The 23782-nt window shown below is 43.8% G+C and overlaps 1 protein-coding gene across 1 annotated transcript in view; it reads left to right on the forward strand.

The window, feature by feature from the left end:
• The window catches only part of LOC137327209 (cilia- and flagella-associated protein 47-like), a 602936-nt gene that overhangs the window by 27304 nt on the left and 551850 nt on the right, over window positions 1-23782 (forward strand). Inside the window, exons 4-7 of the mRNA XM_067992778.1 lie at window positions 1284-1422; window positions 4012-4237; window positions 12025-12194; window positions 15976-16109. Coding sequence (XP_067848879.1) covers window positions 1284-1422; window positions 4012-4237; window positions 12025-12194; window positions 15976-16109 — 669 coding nt within the window. The remainder of the gene's footprint in view (window positions 1-1283; window positions 1423-4011; window positions 4238-12024; window positions 12195-15975; window positions 16110-23782) is intronic.

The following is a 23782-nucleotide window of genomic DNA, read 5'->3' on the forward strand; positions in this document are numbered from 1 at the left end:
ACCTGGACTTGGGTTTCCAGGGTGTAATTTCAAAGTTTGCAGATGACATGAAACTCAGAAATGTAGTAAACAGTGTGGAGGATAGTAACAGACCTCAGGAGGACATAGACAGACTGGTGAATTGGGCAGACACATGGCAGATGAAATTTAATGCAGAGAAGTGTGAAGTGATACATTTTGGTAGGAAGAATGAGGAGAGGCAATATAAACTAAATGATACGATTTTAAAGGGAGTGCAGGAACAGAGTGACCTGGAGGTGTATGTTCACAAATCTTTGAAGGTGGCAGGACAAGTTGAGAAGTGTGTTGAAAGTGCATATCGTGTCCTTGGCTTTATTGATAGAGACATAGAGTACAAAAACAAGGAAGTTATGTTAAACCTTTATAAAACACTGGTTAGGCCCCAGCTGGAGTATTGTTTTCAATTCTGGGCACCACCGTTTAGGAAGGATGTCAAGACCTTAGAGCGGGTACAGAAGAGATTTACTGGAATGATACCAGGGATGAGGGACTTCGGTTATGTGGAGAGACTGGAGAAGCTAGGGTTGTTCTTCCTAGAGCATTGAAGGTTAAGAGGAGATTTGATAGAGGTGTTCAAAATAATGAATGGTTTTGATAGAGCAAATGAGGAGAAACTGATTCCAGTGGCAGAAGGGTCGGTAATCAGGGGACACAAATTTAAGGTGATTGGCAAAAGAACCAGCGGCGACATGAGGAAACATATTTTTAGGCAGCGAGTTGTTATGATCTGGATGCACTGCCTGAAAGGGTGGTGGAAGCAGATTCAATAGTAACTTTCAAAAGGGAATTGGATAAATACTTGAAGGGAAAATATTTACAGGGCTATGGGGAAAGAGCACGGGAATGGGACTAATTTTTCAAAGAGCCGGCACAGGCACAATGGGCCGAATGGCCTCCTCCTGTGATGTACCTACTATGATACTATGTTAAACTCCTTACCTCTTCAGTCTTCCTTTCCTCCTTCATCCTTCAGACTTTTGAAACCCAAGCTTAGCATCATCTAATTATTACTTACTTTTTCTTATGCTTTCCAACCGTGATGGTATCCTGTATTATAGGCCTTAGCTCTTCACATTGGTTTCTTAATAAAAAATAACTCCTAATCCCTCTTTGAGTCCTCCGCTTCCACTTCTCAAAACAAGATTGAATTCCAATTTGAAATTTAGCAGCATTGCCTGGAATAGATACTTAAAATATGATGTTCTATGAATTTGATGATGCAGAAACTTGCGAAAAACTCATAATCTTGTTTTCTCCTATAGGCCAGTTTATCATTGCCGATAAAGGCAATCTGCCTTTGACTATTATACCCAGGAGTGGAACAGTTGCGGCTAAAACAGTGCAATTGGTCAAAGTTGAATTGTGTACTCTCCAGCCTATGGTCATTGATGAATTGGTTCTGTAAGTCTTTATAAGTAAAATTGGTAAAATGCATTTAAACATTAATTCATAAGCTATTGATTGTATTTTTTCTGAACATCTCTCCATTGCATTATGCTGAGTCCATTCATTTGCAGAATAGAGAAGGATCGAAAAAGGAAGAACATTCTTTTAACTAGCTTCTAAAGGCAGAATTATGATTTAAATTGTAAATAAATAATTTATGTGACACTATTCATAACATGCAATGGTAAGGATCAATTATATTCCAATTAATTAGTCATAAAAATCTAAACCACATCTGGCATGGAGGGGCTCGATATGATGGACAATGTGTGAGTCATAAGCCCATTATCAAACAGTGAATGGGCTTATATTGCCTTCTTAAAAAAAAAGAAAAGGGATTAGACAGGTAATTTTACATGGGCTTGTTTTTATTTTCTTCCCTCTCTGTCGGCTGAGGACCCTGAGTTCTTTGTCATTGTATAGTTCAACTTATGTTGTATTTACCCATTGGGGGTTAAACTGGGCTGCCTGGGGTCCATTCTATAGGTGTTACGCGGCCTCCTAATGCCCCAAAATGGCGAGCAGGAAGCGCACACACATTTCTGACCAGAAGTGCGCCACCCGCCATATTGGGTAAGGACAAACAAGAGGCATCCTTGACCCATGCCTGAAGCAAGTGTTGGACCCTTTGCATATGCAAATAAGGGGCCTAATGCCTGCTTTGGGTCCCTGATGCAACATTGGTTTGCTTTGAAGCAGCGAGCGCCAGCACTCAGGGAAAACCAACCCTAGGCATCGCCCACATAAAAATAAAGCTAAGTATTTATCACAATCACCATCCTGATTGCTCCTGGTCCTGAGATCCCCGACCTCCGACCTTCAGGCCCTGGCCCCGACCCCTGATCTCCCTTCCCCCCCGGCCACCGATCGGTCCTAACGCGGCCCCTAATGTCTCTCTACCTGACCCCTGATCGCTGCCTCCCCGGCCCCCCGATGCCTCCGTCCCCGGCCCCCCGATGCCTCCGTCCCCGGCCACAATGTCACCCTGACCCCGATCGCTGCCTTCCCGGCACCCGAGCCTTCCGTCCTCGCCCCGTTGCCTCCCTGAACCCCGATCGCTGCCTCCCTGAGCCACCTGATCCCCCCCCCACCCGACCCGACCCCTGCAGTCCGAACCCGAAGACCCGACCGACCACTTACCTGTGGGCCACGGTGCTAGCCATTTATAATTACCCTCCGCGGGGCGCTCCCGAATTTCCCCATTTCAGGGAAACTCTGTTCATAATTTAGAGCTGGGTTTCCTAAGATACAGGGGTTAAATCTATCCGCTTTGCACGTTTTAATTTGGATGCTCATTTTGTCTATGTACACTATAGCCCTGATTTTAACTGGGGGTAGGAGTCGGGCGGGTGAAGGCCGAGGTGGTCAGCAAACTGTCCTGACCTCAACAGCATGCAGTCCTGGAGATTTTAACCCCTGGGCCTTATCTGCAGAGCCTCAATCAGTCCCCCCTTAAAACCGGTAGGAAGCAGCAGCTAGCTGGAAGGCAGGAGCGCAATGTTGAATGGTAGGAAGTCACTGCCAGGGACCGAAGGAATGGTCTTCGGCACTCAAGTAAATCACTGGGAGAGGGCTTGGGTGGCCTAAACTTTCCTTGTGGGACCCGGACGAGCGCTCTTGCTCCCCCTAGCACACAAGGAAAGTCAAAAAAGAGAAAAAAGACTTACTTTTTTGGGCCTCTTCTGGGCCCGACTCCTCTTCCTACTAGGTTGGCTTGGTGGGAATGCCACAACAGCTTCCCTGTGCAGGTCTCTGATTAAAATAGCAATCGGGCTCAGATGATGTAATTAGAGCCCAATCTGCATATTTAAAAAAGGACCCTGCCAGATTCTGGCAGGTGTTCGCCTTGTCTGCTCAGAAGAGCAAGTTAAAATCAGAACCTGCAGGATTGGTGTGGGACATTGCGGAGAAAGTCCCACGGTTGATTTAAACTGCTCTCTCACCCATTTTCTGGCAAGTGAGCAGGGTTAAAATCACTCCTTATAGTTCTAAAAATCCTTCCTGATGTTCTCACTCTTTTATGCACAGTAACTTGAAAATTTAATCCAAATTTTGGATTGAGCTTTCATCTGGCAGTGTATACCTTCACATTTGCACTGATAAATAAAATATATCTTTAGTAGCATGGTGCATAGATTCATTAACAGCATCGACAATAATACTAATGCTAGTAATAATTAAAATTTGGCTTCAAATAGCCAAAAAGCTATTGATAAAATGTAGCTTAATGACTGAACAATGTGTAAAAAATATGCAAACATTAATTTAAATGCAGATGGAATAGCAGAGGCATCCATATTTTAGAGCAAAATGCTAAACTTGCTTATATTGAAAACTTGTACATTTTTGAATTGCTGGCCAGTCACAGACTTTGGTAGTAGCTCCAGCAGCCCAAATTATTTTACCTGACAATTCCGTTTTGGGTGGGGTTTGGCGGGGGGGTGGGGGTGGGTGCATGGGTAGGTGTTGTTGTTGGAGAATAAAAACAGAATTTTCACTCAAACAATTCTGTGTTTCCTTTCCATTTGTTCCTTCTCCTGCTAGGGTGAAATTGGAAGGCCTTGAAGAAACTACTCTGAAAATTAAGGCAAATATAGTTGAGCCATTTCTGGAACTTCTTGATTTTTCTGGCCAGAAGCTTGAATGTGTACAGTTTGGTGGTACCTACTACGGAACCTCAAAGCAGGAGCAAGTTATTTTGTATAATAATAGCCCTGAAGCTATTGACTGGGTGGCTGTGATGGAAAATGACGCTGCTGGATCTGAAGTGGTAATAGTCCTAGAAGATTTTATTGTAGTAATATTTAATTATATGAACAGTACCTGCCTTTTAATCAGATTACTATCAAGTCTGGGATATTTTGCAGAAATACTGACATCTATTTATTTTATGCTTTGTCTGATCATATTATCAATGGTAAATGATTGTTATTATGTATGTATGTATTGAAGGTGTAGAACTTTAACACTTCAAACTGGTCACCACATCACAGGAAGGATGTAATTGCACCAGAGAGGGTTCAGTGAAGATTTACGAGGATGTTGCCAGGACTGGAGAATTTTAGCTATGATGACAGATTGGATAGGCTGGGGTTATTTTCCTTGGAACGGAGGAGGCTGAGGGGTGATTTGATTGATATGTACAAAATTATGAGGGGCCTAGATAGCGTGGATAGGAAGGACCTATTTCCCTTAGCAGAATGGTCAATAACCAGGCGGCATAGATTTAAAGTGATTGGTAGAAGGATTAGAGCGGAAATTAGGAAAATATTTTTCACCCAGAGGGTGGTGGGGATCTGGAACTCACTGCCTGAGAGGGTGGTAGAGGCAGAAACCCTCAACTCATTTAAAAAATACCTGGCTGTGCACCTGAAGAGCCGTGACCTGCAGGGCTACGGACCAAATGTGGGAAAGTGGGATTAAGCTGGGTGGCTTATTTCTCAGCTGGTGCGGACACAATGGGCCGAATGGCCTCCTCTATGCCATAAATTTTCTATGATTCTATGAACTTCTTCAAAAAGCCATTAGAGAGATTGCACAAAGTTGTAGATCTGGTGGTAGGGGATTGAGGAAATATTGTGTGGTACTGCTTTGTTACTTGCCATGTGACACTTGCTGGTTTCTAGCAGTGTCTTCCCTCCTCCTTCACCTCATGTTAGACTTTTAGAACTCAGCACTTTCATTTTGGTGTTTTCGGTTTTTATAGCGCTGCTGTGTTCTATGTATTTATAATGATTCTGAAATTATGCCATGGGTTACCAGCATGTGGATGCTTTATGTGCTCATTTCAAGTTGCTTTCTCTATTCTAGCAGAGGCATTGACCCATTTACCTCAGTTATTGCATGGCATAATTTCATGACCAGTATTTGATTTGATTAACAAGCGGTATAGAGTCATGATCAGCAGTTTTTGTTATTCGCTGTTACTTCATTGATGTAATCCAAGTTATATTTTCAGGCATGTTTGGTTTTTGGTGGCTTCTGAGAATTTTTGCCTTAGCAAGGACAGTGAGGGCAGATGATCCCAGAAGAGTTTTTATGAAAATACTACAAGATCTCCTGTGACATTGTTCACGGTGAGTCAGAGGTTTTATAAGAACAGGGCTGTTATGCCAAGTAATATTACCAGGGACACTGACTTATTTAATTTGGGAGCAGTCCTGTAATCTGGGAACAGTGAGGAAACAAGTCCAGGGTCTTAGCAGTCTTGCAGGTTGTGGTTTTTCAGCCGAGCAATATTTTGAGAAGGGGGTTCCCAAGCATCTGGGAGCACTGGGAGGGAGTTTATGGTAGGGGCTGAAGATGATGACTTCAGTTTTCTCGACATTTAACTAGAGGAAATTGTGTTTCATCCCAGACTAGATATCTGATAGAGGCAATGGAGGAGTCAAGAGAGGTGGTGGAGAGGTAGAGCTAGGCATTGTCAGTGTACATGTTGAAACCGATCCCACGTCTGTGGATGATGTCACTAAAAGGCTGCATGTAGATGAAAACAGAGGAGCCAAGGATAGGTCCTTGGGGGACTCCAGAGGTAACTTTGTTGGGGTGGAAAGAGAAGCCATTGCTCTGGCTATGATTGGATAAGTAAGCACGGAACCAAGTGAGGGCAATCTCACTGAACTGGACAGTGGAGGAGGGGTGTTAGAGGAGGATGGTGTCGTTGACCATGTCAAAAGCTACAAAGAGATCTAGGAAAATGAGGAGGGATAATGCAGTACGGTCACAGTCATAGAGGATGTCATTTGTGAGCAGTTTAGGATGGTTTCGGTAATGTGGCAGGCATGGAAACTTGATTCAAACATGGAATTGCATTCAAGATGCACACAGGTTTGGGAGCCGACAACATGTTAAGAACTTTGGAGAGGAAAGAGAGTTTGGAAGGACAGATGGATTGAGGGTGGGTTTTTTGCGGAGGGTGGTGATGACAGTAGTTTTAAAAGGGAGGGTGTGGTACCTGAGGAGAGGGAACCATTTGCAATGTAAGCTAGCCTGGGAGCCAGGAAGGGAAGTTGGATGGTCAGCTGTTTAGTGGGTTGAGACAGGTGGATCTCAGGGCAGATAGGAGAGAAACTAACTAAAGACCCAGGTTCAGGTTGGGGTTGGGAGGAACCAGGGGGGCTTGATGGGCAAAGGGAAGGGGGAAGCAGCAGAGGCAGCTGAATATTTGGTCTTAATCAAAGAAGCCCATGAACTCCTCGCACTTGTTGTTATACTTGTTGTTGGAGGTGAGAGCAGAGGAAGCAGGGGAGAGGGGTTTAAAGGGATGATTGGCAGTGGAGAAAAGAAACCAGGGGATATATTTGCTCTCCAGGATGATCCTGGAGTAATGGGTGGTTTTGGAAGAGGAGAGAGGGGCCAGATCCAGGGATGGATGGCTAAACCAGTTGTGCGCCAGATATGCTCAAATCTGCAACCCTTAGAAGATAGGGGCTATACCAGAAGAATGACTGGAATGGGAGAGCACCAAAGGTGGTGGAGAGGGAGTGGGTCAGCAGAGTAACAGGTACAGAAGTATTGTGGCAAATAGTGGGCCAAAGGCCAGGCAGTTTGCAACTTGAAAGTGCAATTGTAAGTGATTGTGGGAAGTTTTTTTTCCAGCGGCAGTCGCAGAAAGAATGGGGTAGGGGAATGTGGGTGTTGAGGAATATAAGAAAGTGGTCACAGATGGCCTTGTTTGTGATCGACCATGAAAGTAGAGAAGCCACGTGAGAATGGCATGGTTGAGGGGGTGGCCGTCAATATCGATTTAATAATTTATATGGAGGGAGAGTTTTAGGGAGTACAGGAGTACCGTGAAACCAGAGGAAAGAGGACAAGGTGGTGGTTAAATTGGATAACCCCTGAAAACGAGCCCGGGGATCGTGGTACGTGATTAGCCCATGCTTGTTTATAGCGATGTTCTCTGATGGTGCATTGGAGGCCTTGGTGCAAGAGGTGGAGAGAAGGAAGGGCATCTTGTATCTGCAGGGGGGTTGGAGGCTCTCAAGACATATGCTTAGGAGGCAGTGGGAGGAAGTAGGGGAGGAGATAAATGCCAGGAGCATAGCTCCAAGAACATGAAGTTCAATGATTTAAAACGAGTTGTTATGGTGAGTGAGTTCAGTTTCAAGTGGGATATTGTACCAACTGCACCACTAGCCTCATCCACTGCTCAATTCACTATACTCCCATCACCCACCTACCAAGCCTCACACCCACAGCACATAGTTCACACACAATGGCAGCTCTTCAGCCATAACCGCCATATCACCCAAACATTTTGCAGGACACTCACTGACACACTTCCTTCTTGCAGGAGAAGGTGACACAAAACAGGAGGCAGTAAGTGACAGTGGCTCCATGGAACACGAACCTGCTGTCTCTCTCAAGGTGACAGCATTCCTGCTCCCAACCCTGCCACTCCACCAGCCAGCCAGCCCATTCCTTGTAGAGTATTGAAACTTTATCCAAGTATAGGAAACCTCCATAAACACGTACAAATGCACCAGCAGCCAGAAGAAATAATCCAGCAACTAACCTGTAACTCCTGTATGATCCCTTTAAACAGCACTGGTGTGGGGGGGGGGGGGTCCTTCATGCCCTTTATGTCATGTTCAGCTGTGCGAGGTTAAGACTGTGCGTTGGATGGGGGTGTGGAGTTCCAAAATAGCAGCAGTTCCTTTAAATCAGTGTTGCACACTGATTCGCGTCATAATCTCCCTGCTTTATATGCTGCCGCCGTTCGTTAGGCACACACACGCAAACCCCTTTACCAAGAAGGCGTCCTGCGCACTTCTCGTCGGCAGTGTGTGAATGCATCTCAGACCCCATTTTCGAGGCTTCGTTGGCCTAAAAAATGGAGCTAAATGGCCCAATTTCACCCTTGATGACTTTAATGGAGATTGAAATCACTGAGGATGAGGAGTTGCTCAGTGCAGATTCTGAGGGAGGAAAAGAGAGAGGATATCTTGGGGAGAAACTCAGAATGGGGCTTGGGAGGGGAATGAGGATTTTAAAGGAGAGGTAACGGTTGGAACAAAGTAAGGTGCTTGAAGGAGGAGAAGGTACCACAGAAATAGGGGAAAGAGACCTCGGTGTAATTTGGTGAGAAGCGCCATACTGCCACTACGGCGGTTTGGGCGGGGCTGCTGGTCGTAAATATAGCCAGGCTTCAGTAAGGGGCAAGATGTCGCTTCTCATGAGCCAAGTTTCAGTTAAAGCCAGGATGTCATTGCAATTGTCCACAATAAGATCATGATGGCAAGTTTCTTGTTTGAGAGTGAATGGACATTATGGAGGAAAATGCAGAGAGAGGTGGTGATTGTTGATCTACTGGAAGAATCTGACAGGGCAGTGGTGGGTGGGATGAATGGGCTGGAAGGTATTTGGTGCGGATTACCCTCCAGTGGGCTGGGTGGAAAGGTCGGTGAGAGAAGGCCTGAGAGGCGCCAATAGAAAAAAAAGGGAGCTAGAAGTCAAGGGCTCGTGTCCAGAGGGGCAGCTAAAATGCATACATGAATGGACACGGGGGGAAATTCAGTTTACATAGGTATGGCATAGATTAGGAGAGACGTTAACAATATGAGAGAGTCCAAAGTTGGAATGCCTGAAATATACTGTGAAAACATGTCTAGTGTAGATATTATCTCAAGCTCAATATCATCTCTGCAAATATAACTCATAGAATCATAGAAAGGTTCCAGCACAGAAGGAGGCCATTCAGCCCATCGAGTCTGCTCTCTGCAAGAGCAATCCAGCGAGTCCCACTCCCCCGCCCTATCCCCGTAACCCTGCAAATTTTTTCCTTTCAAGTACATTCCAGATGCTAACCACTCGCTGTACAAAAAAGTTTATCCTCATGTCATCTTTGGTTCTTTTGCCAATCACCTTAAATCTATGTCTTCTGGTCCTTGACCCTTCTGCCAATGGGAACAGTTTCTCTCTATCTACTCTGTCGAGACCCTTCATGTCCCCTATGATCAGGAATACACTTTGACTGCCTAATACGTAATTAACAATAGTGTGACCTGGGGATCTTAACATGGACCATTTGTTGTGTGTACTGGATACTATGATCTCTATGCACTTGCCTTTATTTAAGGTGGACAGAAAAGCACTCTAGTCTGTTTTACGTAGAATATAGTCATGAATAGAATATCATTTTCTGGTTAGACAAATATATTTCCTTCCACTCCTCGTAGTGTAAAAATAATAAAAATACACAACTTTGCTACTATTTTTGGGCAGAAGTGAAAAGCTAGTTGTCCCTCGACTAACTGCTCCAAATTTAGATATAGCCAGCATGGTTCACTCTGCCAATCTGGAACTCCTGTGTGTCTCTGACGAACGTACACACGCTCTCTCTCTCTCTCTCTCTCTTCCTCTTCTTTCTCTCTCTCATTTGTTGTGCAATACCCAGCTACCCTGATTTGCTCAGTCAACTTGTTTGTTCTTGAAGTGCTGGCATGTACATAGAATTGCAAAACACCAATTATGAAACCACTTGCAATTCAGCTGTGCAACCACCTTTTTAATGTGCTCTAATCACTGCTTAACATTATTTCAGTTTCATATGTATAAGAATAAAAGCACCCAGTTTACAATCCTAAATGAAAACTGGATGATTATTATTAATAATAATAATAAGATTAGAGATTAGTGGACCTGCATTCAGCCTAAACTTTTCTCCAATAATCATTCAATATATTATGCATGTTAAACATGCACCTATCAAAGTGGCAGTTTTAAAAAAAAAAGTTAGAAAGTGCATTTTTTTAGGGGCTGTAGGTAGTGTTTGCCACATAGAAGGAGGTGCTGTGGGGTAAAAATTCATTTGCGCCCAAAATGGGCATGCGGGGGGGGGGAGGGCGCAGGAAATGATCCCTGTACCTGAACGGATAGGCCCGAGGCGCACCTAGTATTGGGCCCGGGCCTCATTATCATCGAACTGGCAAACTGTGGACACCGAATTGACGTCTCCAGGCAGCTTGTTGGAGAAGCCTCGAAAATCGGCCGCTGTGTCGCCAGCAGTGGGCCTCAGGTGAATCCTTAAAGAGGACTGGAAGAGGGGCATGATTGGGAGGTTGTTGCAGTAGGGAGAAGGTTGCGATCAGGAGAGGTGCACTCGGGAAAGGGGGGGTCGACCGTGAGAGGGGCGGTAGCCGGGAGGGTGTTGATTGAGGAGCATAACGGTAGTTGGGATAGGGGGTCTGGTGGCAGCTGGGATTGGGGAGGTGGCAGTGGCAGTGGCTGGGATGGGGGAGGGTCAAGGTCATGATGCGGGGGGGTGAGAATGGTGGACAGCAGCGACCTGCAGTTTGAATGTGAAGTCAGTGCCAGCTGCTCCTCCCGGTTCCACATTCAGGTATGTAATTTTAACTACTTACATTTTGGGTGGTGGCCTACAGCAATTCCTGTCAGGCCACATGTAGACTTGGTTTTCCTGAAGGCAGCTGGCACCGGTGCTGGCTGCCTAAGGGCAAACAAATATTGCAGAAGGGGCCTCAAACAGGCATTATTAGGCCCCTTATTTGCATATGCAAAGGCTCTAACGCCTGTTTCAGGTGTGGACACTGGTTGCCTTTTTTTTGCCTATACCAATATGGTAGGCGGCGCACTTCCGGCTTGTACTGAGCGTGCGCTTCCTGCCCGCCATATTGGAGGCTTAGGCGCCCGTTAACGCCCTATAAATGGGCACAGCATCATAGCATTCTAGGCCTGTGAATCCACAGATATGTTCGAGCTAGCAGTCTTAAAGCATTTAAATACTAGCTAATTTTAGATTTGCTTATTTTGTTAAAATTGAAAATCTTATGTTATGTGCTTAATACGCTACCACGAATACTGTAAATAATGGTAATTTTTTTTACAAAGAAAATCAATACATTGTATCTTCACCTTGTGACTAAATAATTTATTTTTTTTGCGGTGATTACTAACTGGAATGAATGTTTAAAACTTGATTTTGGGTGCAATTTAGTTAATCAAATATTTTAGTTTTGATAAGCTTTTATAAGGATGACTATCAAATGATTTCTGACTTGTATTAAAATTTGTACACTTTATGATTTTCCAGATATGGTCCTTGTCCAACATGATGTCATATCATATTTATATATTGACATGACCAGGCATAGGGTTACGTGGGGCATAGGTTAGCACCCATAATGAATTCCTAACCTGAGCTGGACTATTTGAGTGAGATGCTGAATGGAAATAAGGGACAGATTTTGGTCTTGCTATCGCCTGTTTAGGTGGTAGTGAGATGAAAATAGGGTGGTGGTGGCGGGGAAATACCGACTTACCACCTGTATCCTATTTCTGGACGGATCTCGGTTTTGGTAGCCACTGCTCCTACTGGAAACAGGTGGGGGCCTGTTTTATTTAAATAAGGCCCATGGTCAGCATCTGCTGATTAATTTGTTGATGTGCAAGAACTATATTTCTACTGTATACTAAGTTGGTTGTCTCCACAAGTAGGTAAGTTAGTGACACTTCACTTTTTGTTGCAGGATCAAATGTTAATGGTAAAATGTGCTTTTCTAAATTTGTTTTTTCAACTACTTATCTTTTACTTAGGGTACAGATCTATCCCTGAGTGTAGATGCAGTTTTGGCAGATAAAGGGTTAGAAGATCCCAGGCCAAGTGCTTATGCGTCTGCTCTGATTACGTGTCGACCTTGCCAAGGGATTCTAAAACCCTATAACAAAGCCATTGTTACTCTGTGCTTCAGTCCAAAGGAAATTAGGTATGTTGAACGGCTCTAAGGATATTGAAATTAATTTATTGTTTATTTTTTAACATTTAATTATTGTAATGGATCAATCTATTATCTAGATGAGAGAACATAAATTATGATGTTAAAAGATACACTCACAGAATGATCTCAACTGTCCTATCAAAATTGCATTTTTATCTGACTAGAGTATGTTTTATGCTACAATAGATAACATTGAACAGATTAAGACCTATGTTCCCTGTTGTTCAGGTGTCAGTCCTTGGTTGCAACATAAAAAGTGCTGGATTGTTATTTATTATAATTTTTAAAGAACAGGATGGAAAAGACCATTTGATCTATCAAGCTGTTCCACTCGTATTTCAACTCACCCAGCTGAGCATCCAACAGCATCTTGAACTCCCCTAACATTTTTGATTCCACCACCTTGCCTGATGAATCATTCCAAACAGTTATCATCCTTTGAGTAAAGAGGCTTTTTTTTTAACAAGATATGTTTTAAATTTATGTTTCACTAATTTACGTCCTCTTGTTTTACTGGCCCGATTGACCTTAAAGTCATATAACATACCAGCAGATCCTCTGTGCTGTTGCTTATAGTAAGTCAAAAGCAACACTGTATTTTGCACCTTGTTTCCATTCTACATCTCACACCTCACATGGTGCAGCAGCAGGATATAAAACCTGCTAGTGCTTAAAGGACAATAGCAGCATTGGAGGAATCAGGCAACCTGAGCAACAAGGATGGCAACCAGATCAAAGAAATGAACGGTGGATCTTGTCCTCGTAATGAAGATATAGAGCAGGAGGGACAGATTGTTTGGGGTCAGAGGCCAGAGATCCAGCAAGATTGTGGTGCACACTTTGTTGGGGTAGGTGAGGGTAAGTGCCATCTTATTGAACACCAGGACTTCTCTGCATGTAGGAAGACGTTTAATGACCTTATTAGAGCAGTCAAAGTAAGTTACCAGCTCACTCTGACCCTTCTTTGCAGTTATTTTGTATGTGTGGCACTTTTTCATTAATTGCCGTCACAGTGCCAGAGGAGTCAGAGGTGAAAGTTGGATCTGACGGTGGTGATTGGATGCTCTGCAGAAGCTAGATGCTGGCTCCTGAGCCTGTGGAGTCCTGGTCCAAAAAAGAAGGATGCTGGACAAAAGTTAATGTTACATGGAGCCACTGAAGACTATCTAGGAGGGTCTGAGACAGTTAGCAAGGATCATGGCAGAGTCATATGCCATTCTCAGTGTCAATATACAAGAAGGATTCAATTCAGTACAGTGCTATCCAGAGTGGGTGGTGGCATCCATCCCCACTGAAATAGAGGCCTCCAGACCAGTCAATGCACCCAAAGTGAATGCTTTGACCACAAGCCTTCAGGTCTCGGGGGACCATTTGGAGAGAACAATGGAAAACAGCTTCTAAGAGCTTCAGGATGACATCTTTAAGGATATGCAGGATCTAACTAATACCATCATGCTTGTTCTCTTGCTAATCAGGTAGGCCCTTTAAGATCCAGCTTATTTTCAAATCATATGCACAAAATGAAGAAACTCAGAAATCCTGTTACAGCATGGGAATGGCACTTCCATTTGCACTAAATCCTATTGATATATCCTGGGAAATTCTCCACACTAAGATTGCAACATCCTGGGAATTTCAGGCATGGGTGTAGGGGTAGGTCTCTGCTGACAGAGCACTAGCTTTTGGAAAAATATTGGCCGAGAAACCAATCGCTTCCGGAATTGGGCACGCAGGAGGCGAGGTGTGCACTGAACGCACCTGCTGCAATTGACTCGGGTAGCACGTGCTGCTTGATCATCATCATGAGTCAAGTATGCAGCTAGTGCTATCCGCACTACTCATTGGCTGCATGCCTGTATGGGAAGGGGGGGCAGATATCGGACGTCCATGGTGCTACGTAAAGAAATCCAGCATCTCCTAAAGGGGAGGTGCATTCTTGCTGCAGACACCGGGAAAATACTTTAGGAAGGAGAGATATGACTGAAGTGCTGAGAGAGCACCAAAGCACTTGAATGCTGCCTTGGAGGCCCTGGTGCAGGCAATGGATAGGAGGAGGGACATCCTCTTCCCTCCAGGGGGCAGGAAGCCTCCAGGCATCAACTCCGCCATCAGTTTGAAGAGATTGCAGAGTTTGTGAATGCCTGGAGCTTAGTATTCAGTGCATGGCTGCAATGCCGAAAGAAATTCAATGATCTCACTAGAGATGTTAAAGTAAGAATACTGCTCTCTTACTCTCTGCTCACAGCTGCTCTACTTATAGCCTCACTAATCACAAGACTCACAGGATTCTCCTCCCTGGTTCCCTTCACTCTCATACAATCAATGCACCACGCTTCACCACATTTCCGTCTCCTCTGTAAGAATATAGAATTTTAGAAGATATGAAGATAATGTTCCAGCTTGCAGGGAAAAGGCACTTTAGATAGTTATGTGGTGGTAAAGGCCTTCACTTACCATCCATGCAGAGCACTGCAAATTCTGATGGACACTTGCTTAAATTATTGCTGACAGTAAATTCACACACCCAGAGAGAAGCTAATTGGGATTGTGCAAACCAACCAATTCAAGAAAGCACGTATGCTAAAGAATGCTAATATACACTAAAGAATGTTAATAAGTGTGACATTATGCACTGGTGGCGACAGAGGCAGTAGAAGTGCCAGTGTGCAGTTTTGGAGGCATTTCCTCTCCGTACCTTCCTCTTGCATCACTGAAAACATTAAGTGGCTGTAAGCTAAGGCTGAATAGCAAAATGTTTCATTGACCCAGGTCAGTAATAGTACGAAAATGGCAATTCTGATCAGGAGGCTAGGAACTGTACATTTAATATGTTTAGATATTGTCTTACAAGTAAGTTTAAAAAATATTGGGGTGGGGTATTTTTGAGAAATATTCAAGAACCAAACCATTGTAGAGCCTTACCCCAGTTATTCCATAGTATTCTATCATTCACATATTCATTGCCGTGAACTTGGCCTCAAAAGACCATGGGGTGCACTCCTGGCAGTTATACTGGGATTACGCCCTCCGGTGTCCTCCAGCATTGAATCCACTGGAGGGTTGAAGGGTCAGAGGCAGGGCGCTTCATTTTTGTGAGCCTGCGGGCACCGGCATCATTATGGGTACATCTCTGTTTCCTATCTGCCTCATATGGTCTGAAAATCTGGTGCTTACCCTCCCTATAATGGGACCGATCTAAAAATAATTGACCTACCTTTGGGAGTTTAGGTTACTTCCGTCCCTCACCTGGAACCCCCCCGCAAATTGTCCCATATCTGGAGGTTAGCATGTCTCATCTCTCTTGGCATACCAAATCTCCAACTTGGCCTCATTCACCTTATTAAGGAGAGTGGAGGTTCTGCCTCTTACAATGTTGACCAGCAACTCCTGAAGTTGACGAAGACTCAGTGTAACTGTCTTTTTCTGAGGTGTGCTGCTGGACTCCTGCTGGAGTAATGGCAGGGGTCTGTTGGAACTTCGAAGGATGTTCAGGGCCCTTATCTATAATATAAATTGTGAGCAGAGTGAAAGAGGTAAATTTTCGTTTTCACTGCCTGTGGAAAGGATTACTTAGTCATTGTAGAACTTGCCCAATTTTCATTCAATTGATTTCAAAGGAATGAAAATCAGGTTGGTTCTACGACAGATGGGCAATGCATTCCACCGATTACCACCCAGGCAGTGATGATGAAAATTTACTCCTCAGAGATTGTTTGATTTTAATGCATGGTCCATATGAAACTGAGAAGGATTTTGATCTTTCCTGTAGCCCTACCAAATTTCAGAGAAAAGAGGATGAAAAACCAAAATACAGAGAATATGCCCTTTACGTGAGATTTGAGACCGTGCGCAGCTGTGATGGCTTCATACAGAAATCGTCCAATGGAAGCAATGCACAAAAAGGTACTCAACACATTTAAAATGCATGATGTTGATTGACCGGATTAAATAGTCAGAGAATCAGAATTGCAGACTAATGGGGTGTGATGTTATTATATGAATGTGCTAATAACATTCATGTGCTAATACCACACAGCAAGCGCTATGTTTAATTCTGTGCACCACAGCTGTGCAACTTAAATACCAATGGTAGCTAATGGGATAGCGTTAAGGTGAGAGTGTGCTGGAAGGACCAAGGAATTTTTGCTCCATTGTGTGTGGTTTTGGAGATGTTTCACACATGATCAGTAAGAACGATGCTGGGGGTTCAGGCTTCAAGTTATGGGAGAGACTTGCAGAGCTGAACTTGTTTTCATTGGAGAAAAGAAGATTAAAGGAAATGTCATCAAGGTCTTTAAAATGCTGAGGCATAGATGATGTAAATGTAAGCAGATTATGTAATTTAAACTGTGAGTACAGAACCAGGGATTTAAGTTTAAAATGAACTAGCCTGAAACAAGATTTGGCATTTGACAAAACTGATTTTCTCCACAGAGTAGCGTGGGGATCTGTGGAAAGGACGACCAACCAAAACAAAAAGAAGTTGGATAATTATCTGATTAGGAATGTAATTGGTGGTAAAATTTTTGCCCAATTTATTCGGCAATTTGGCATCCTGTTTTTAAGGACTACTAAAGCAATTTTGATGTGATGGGAAATACGATTTTTTTTATTTTGCTTAAAAATGGAGAGAATTATTCAGGCTTTGATTATTATTTATTGTATTAGCACCAAATCATTTACATAAATTATGCATCTTTGTAAATAATGGTAGTTTTCATGTTTTGAGAGTAGGATCCTCAGAATACCATCAATACTGTAGATCCTTCTTTCCCTTGGATCCACATTCATATGAATGGTATGTGGGAGATCAATTGCTAAGAATGCACTATATTAACGGCCCAGATTTTCCTGGGGACTTGCACCATTCACATCTATGTCATGGGGACCCTTAAACAGCACAAAAGAAAGAAGGAATTATGGAGTAAATGACTTACGGCATTACTTATGCTACATCATATTTTCCTGGGTTTTTTACCGCTCCGCCGTTACCCTCACTGAAAACAGTTAGAAATTAATGATCATAGCTCCGCCCCATTAAAATCAATGGTGATTGCAATTTTCCTGGATTAATGGCAGTTTTCACGCTGCTGCAACTTAGACTCAAAAATAATGTTGCTGGTGGCTTGGCGATGGTGTGATTTATTGCTCCTTGATCGGTTCCTTTAAACGTATTTCTAGGGCTCCATTTTAGCACCCGCTATCAGGTGCGTTCCTGGGTGGGGGGGGGCTCCGAAAATCGGGGAATCCCGGAGCGGGTCGGGAGCCCGGCTCCAACCCGCCCACTTCTGGGTTCCCCACAGACGCGCCGACGTGCGCGCGCAGCCCCCGTATGTGGGACTCCCGCAGGCAATTAAAGCCGGCGGGGTGCCACTTGAGAGTATTTATTCAGGTATTTCAGGTCATTAACAGACCTGATTAAGGGAATATGTCAGGAGGGGTGGGATTTTACAAAGAACTGGGACTGTTTCCCATACTGGGGGAAACATTCCCAGTTGAAATGGATGTGTTGCAGCTATCAGCCTCTGTCACTTGGGACAAAGTTTGGCCTCCACCACCCTCCTCCTGACAATCAAATTTACCAACTTGCGCACTTACCCTGGGGTCCAGAGACTCGTACCTACCTTGCGGACCCCCTCAGATGTACATCTTCCGGATGGGGGCCGCCGTAGCTGCAGTCATGACCTCCTCGGAGGGCGAACAGCATCACCAGCCTCGCTGGCCAAGCCATCCATCTCTGACACGTGGAACTCCACAACACAGTGCTGTGACACATCCACCTGCACAGCAGGAGGGAGGGCTACCGCAGAGAGAGATGCGTCGCAGGGGGCACTACCCTCGCCACAGGGTCCACAGACCGAGGCTCGGCTTCCTGGACCCTAACCCTAACCCACCCATGCCAGAATATTACCCCCTATCCAGTGATTCTTTATCTTGAGCAATAATCTTTTATGTGGCACCTTGTCGAATGCCTTCTGGAAGTCTAAATACACTACGTCCACTGGTTCCCCTTTATCCACCCTGTACGTTATGTCCTCAAAGAACTCAAGCAAATTTGTCAGACATGACTTCCCCTTCATAAAGCCATGCTGACTTTGTCCTATTAAATTATGTTTATCCAAATGTTCTGCTACTGTCTCCTTAATAATAGACTCCAAAATTTTACCCACCACGGATGTTAGGCTAACTGGTCTATAATTTCCAGCCTTCTGCCTACTACCCTTTTTAAATAAGGGTGTTACATTAGCAGTTTTCCAATCTGCCGGGACCTTTGCCGAGTCCAGAGAATTTTGGAAAATTATCACCAAAGCATCCATAATCCCTACTGCCACTTCCCTCAAGACCCTTGGATGTAAGCCATCAGGTCCAGGGGATTTATCCGCCTTGAGTCCCATTATTTTACTGAGTACCAATTCCTTCGTGATTTTAATCATATTTAGCTCCTTCCCCCCGGGAGCCCCCTGTTTGTCCAGTGTTGGGATATTCTTAGTGTCCTCTACCGTAAAGACTGAAACAAAATATTTGTTCAGCATTTTTGCCATCTCCATGTTTCCCACCATTAATTTCCCGGTCTCATCCTCTAAGGGACCTACGTTTGCCTTAGCCACCCTTTTTCTTTTTATATAACTGTAGAAACTCTTGCTATCTGTTTTTATATTTTTTGCTAATTTATTTTCATAATCTATCTTCCCTTTCTTAATCAATCCTTTAGTTACTTTTTGTTGTCTCTTGAAGACTTCCCAATCTTCTATCCTCCCACTAAGTTTGGCTACCATATATGTCCTTGTTTTTAGTCGGATACTGTCCTTAATTTCTTTACTTAGCCACGGATGGCTGTCATTTCTTTTACACCCATTTTTCCTCAGTGGAATATATTTGTTTTGAAAGTTGTAAAATAACTCCTTAAATGAACACCACTGCTCATGTACCGTCTTACCCTTTAATTTATTTTCCCAGTCCACTTTAATCAAGTCCGCCCTCATACCATCATAGTCTCCTTTATTCAAGCTCAGTACGCTTGTTTGAGAACCAACCTTCTCACCCTCTAATTGGATATGGAATGTAACCATGTTATGGTCACTCATTCCAAGGGGATCCTTAACTAGGACATTATTAATTAATCCTGGCTCATTACACAGGACCAGGTCCAAAGTTGCTTGCCCCCTTGTAGGATCACTTACATACTGCTCAAGAAATCCATCCCTAATACACTCAATAAACTCTTCCTCAAGGCTGCCCTACCCAATTTGATTTGTCCAGTTAATATGATAGTTACATCCCCCATAATTATAGCTGTTCCTTTATTACATGCCCCGACTATTTCCTGATTAATACTTCTTCCAGCTGAGTTGCAACTATTAGGAAGCCTATATACTATGCCCACTAGTGTTTTTTTCCCCTTATTATTCCTTATCTCTACCCAAACTGTTTCATTATCCTGATCCTTTGTCCCAATATCACTTCTCTGTATTACAATGATTCCTTCCTTTATTAACATAGCCACCTCACCTCCCCTTCCTTCCTGTCTGTCCTTCCTGATTGTTAAATACCCTGGCATATTTAATTCCCAGTCGTTGTCACGTTACAGCCATGTTTCTGTAATGGCCACAAGATCATACCCATACGTAGTTATTTGTGCCCTCAACAACTTCTCCTCCGCATCCTTCCAGGGTGCCACCGGGGACATCGCCAACGTCTCTCAGTCGTCTGCACAAAAGAGCCCTGCAAATACACCTATACCCACTTTGCAGTGACACAATGGGTAGCATCAGGTGTGGGTCTTCATAGTGATCCTCAGGAAAGGGCATTATTGCACAAACCAGACAAGATTTGCAAAGACGTGGCAGTAGTGGTGCCAATATAATATGTGATGTGAGTTGGTCAGAAATTCAATATAAGTAAAAACCATGACAAACCCTCAAACACCCTTGTGCATCCCCTTCATGCTCACAACACGTTTGCCTTACGCTTCCTACTGCACATATGTGATGCATGCCCTGTGGCTGCAGCACAGGTAGTGGCAGGTTGAGTGAGGCTGACCGTGAAAGAGCTGCATGAGAGGGTGAGTATGAGATAGAGCCATGAGATTGTATGAGGATTGGGTTGGTGATAGTGGTGGGATGAGTACTGGCGATGTGAGTAAGTGCAGGTAAGATGAGGATGAGGTTTGAGTGGGTGTGAGGGGTGATGTGACAGAGTAATGTTAGCAGTGCAGAAGGAGACGTGGGGTGGGGGCGGTGATGTGGCAGACAGAGTGTAGGGGAATGAGTAAGTGTACTCACTTTGGCTGACCCACTTAGGTCATTGCAGTGCCTCCTGCACTGTATGCAGGTGGGCGATATGTTGGTGGTGCAGGTGACCTCCTCTGCCACCTCGAGCCAAGCCTTCCTGGTGGCAGAGGCAGGCCGCTTCCTCCCGCCTGCCTGGGGGAAGATCTCTGTCCTCCGCCTCCTCCTCACCCCATCTAATGATACCTGGAGTGAGGCATCATTAAACTGGGAGCAGCCTTCCCCCTGGGCTGCTCCATGCTGTATTTTTTCCTCTTTGTTGCAGCATCTGTCAGTGGAGGACTGGCCCTTTAAATAGAGCTCCTCCAGCTGACAGATCTTACTGCGCATACGCAGTCCGCCCGACGCGCAGATCAGCAGTGGGGAACCCGGAAGACCAGGTAAGTGGATCCAATTAGGCTGCTATCGCGCGGGGCAGACTGATTTCGCCGGGCGCGTTACCCACGCGCCCAATAGCCCCCCCCCCCACCGCAAATCCGCAGCCCTGGCAATATCGAGCCCCTAATGCTTGCAGAAAATTCATAATCAGCTTTAGCAATAGCTGTTGGGCTGGAAGCATTGCTTCTGCAGCTAGGAAACAGTGCTGAGTGAGTACAACAGGCACAGTTTCTAATTTATGATCACCCTCATATATCCAAGATGCCCCAGGGGTGTGCCTGGAAACCTCCTGTCCCGCTCTCTCCTTGTTCCAGTTTTCAGTGTAGATTGGAGTAATGCTGAGTGCTGGGCCCACCTACATTCTGTCTGCTTTGTTTAAAGTGATAAAGTTAGAATGAATGGATGTGGGTTCCAAGATGGATCAGAGGCAGAAGTTAAAACAAGTTCAGAGAAGGCAGATGATGATTCAGAACTCTCACAAGCAATTGAAAGAATGGCATTTCAAAAGGAATAATTAATTAAAAAAATTCCTAAGTGCTCTATGAGCTACTTGCAATCTCCCCACAGTTTATCAGACCCCTTCCGGTCCTGGTCTCCTTGCTGGAAGCAGGATTCAGAACCGGTGTACATATCCCACTCAATTATATACACACACCTTAATATAAACGCAATCCACTTGGCAGCTTTGCATTGGCCATTGGCTGTGCCGCTTCTAATTTGCCGCTATGCCCACTGTGGCATACTCTAATTAGATATGCAGGAAAATTTGGAGTAAGTTATTAATGGTGAGATTGGCACGCTAGATGGCAAAATTTACAGTATACATCACCAATCTCACCATTGCAGGAAAACCTGGGCCAATATATTTTTATAGTCTCAAAATCTTGATCTGCAAATTTAATAGAATCATAAAAATTTACGGCACAGAATAAGGCCATTCGGCTCATTGTGTCTGTGCCGGCTGAAAAAGAGCTATCTGGCCTAATCCCACTTTTCAGCTCTTGGTCTGTAGCCTTGTAAGTTACGGCACTTCAACTATTTCATGTATGTCATGGATCCAACCAGGGAACAGGCAATTTCTAATGTTCTTAACAGGCAATTTTAGATCTTGTATTGTGTAATGCGATAGGGTTAATTGGTAATCTCACAGTAAAAGAACCTCTGCAGAAGAGCGATCATAATATGATAGAATTTCACATTGAGTTTGAACGTAATGTACTTAAGTCAGAAACTAGAGTCTTAAACTTAAATAAAGCCAATTACAAAGGTATGAGGGGCGAGTTGTCAAAGGTAGATTGGGAAATTAAATTAAAGGGTTTGACAGTTGAAAAGCATTGGCAAACATTTAAAGAAATATTTCAATCTTCTCAACAAATATACATTCCATTGAGAAACAAAAACTCCAGGGGAAAAGTGATCCACCTGTGGCTAACTAAAGAAGTTAAGGGGAGTATTAGATTGAAAGAAGAGGCCTATAATGTTGTCAAGAAGAGTAATGAACCTGGGGATTGGGAGAGTTTTATAAACCAACAAAGGATGACCAAAAAATTGATAAAAAGGGAGAAAATAGAATATGAAAGTAAACCAGCAGGAAGTATAAAAACAGATTGTAAGAGCTTCTATAAGTATGTAAAAAAGAAGAGAGTAGCAAAAGTAAACATTGGTCCCTTAGAGGCTGAGACAGGAGAAATTATAATAGGAATCAGGAAATGGCAGATGCGTTAAACAAATATTTTGTATCTGTTTTCACCATAAAAGACACAAAAAGCATACCAAAAATAGTGAGGAACCAAGGGGTAAATGAGAGTGAGGAACTTAAAACAATTAATATCTCTAGAGAAACATACTGGACAAATTAATGGGACTAAAAGCTGACAAATCCCTACGACCTGATGGCCTACATCCAAGGGTTCTAAAAGAGGTGGCTGCAGAGATAGTGGGTGCACTGGTTATGATCTTCCAAAATTCTCTAGATTCTGGAATGGTCCCAATGGATTGGAAAGTAGCAAATGTTACCCCGGTATTCAAGAAGGGAGGGAGAGAGAAAACAGGGAACGACAGGCCAGTTAGCCTGACATTGGTCGTCGGGAAAATGCTGGAATCCATTATTAAGGAAGTGGTAACAGGGCACTTAGAAAATCACAATATGATTAGGCAGAGTCACCATGGTTTTATGAAAGGAAAATCGTGTTTGACAAATTTATTAGTTTTTTGAGGATGTAACCAGCAGGGTAGATAAAGGAGAATGAGTGGATGAAGTATATTTGGATTTTCAAAAGGCATTCGATAAGATGCCACATTAAAGGTTGTTACACAAGGTGAGGGCTCATGGGGTTGGGGGTAATATATTAGCATGGATAGAGGCTTGGTTAAAGGACAGAAAACAGAGAGTAGGGATAAACGGGTCATTCTCGGGTTGGCAGTCTGTAACTAGTGGGGTGCCGCAAGGATCGGTGCTTGGGCCTCAGGGATTTACAATCTATGTTAATGACTTAGATGAAGGGACCGAGTCTAGTGTATCCAAGTTTGCTGACGATACAAAGCTTGGTGGGAAAGTAAGCTGTGAGGAGGACACAAAGAGTCTGAAGAGGGATATAGACAGGTTAAATGAGTGGGCAAGAGAGTGGCAGATGGAGTAAAATGTGGGGAAATGTGAGGCTGTTCACTTTGGTAGGAAGAATAGAAAAACAATATTTTTTAAATGGTGAGAAACTACTATTAAATGTTCAGAGAGACTTGGGTGTCCTCGTACAAGAAACACAAGAAGTTAGTATGCAGGTACAGCAGGCAATTAGGAAAGCAAATGGCATTCTGGCTTTTATTTGCAAGGGGGTTGGAGTATAAGAGTAAGGAAGTCTTACTTGTACAGTTGTACAAGGCATTGGTGAGACCTCATCTGGAGCACTGTGT

This window comes from Heptranchias perlo, chromosome 11 (assembly GCF_035084215.1).
Source record: "Heptranchias perlo isolate sHepPer1 chromosome 11, sHepPer1.hap1, whole genome shotgun sequence".
NCBI classification, from domain to species: domain Eukaryota; kingdom Metazoa; phylum Chordata; class Chondrichthyes; order Hexanchiformes; family Hexanchidae; genus Heptranchias; species Heptranchias perlo.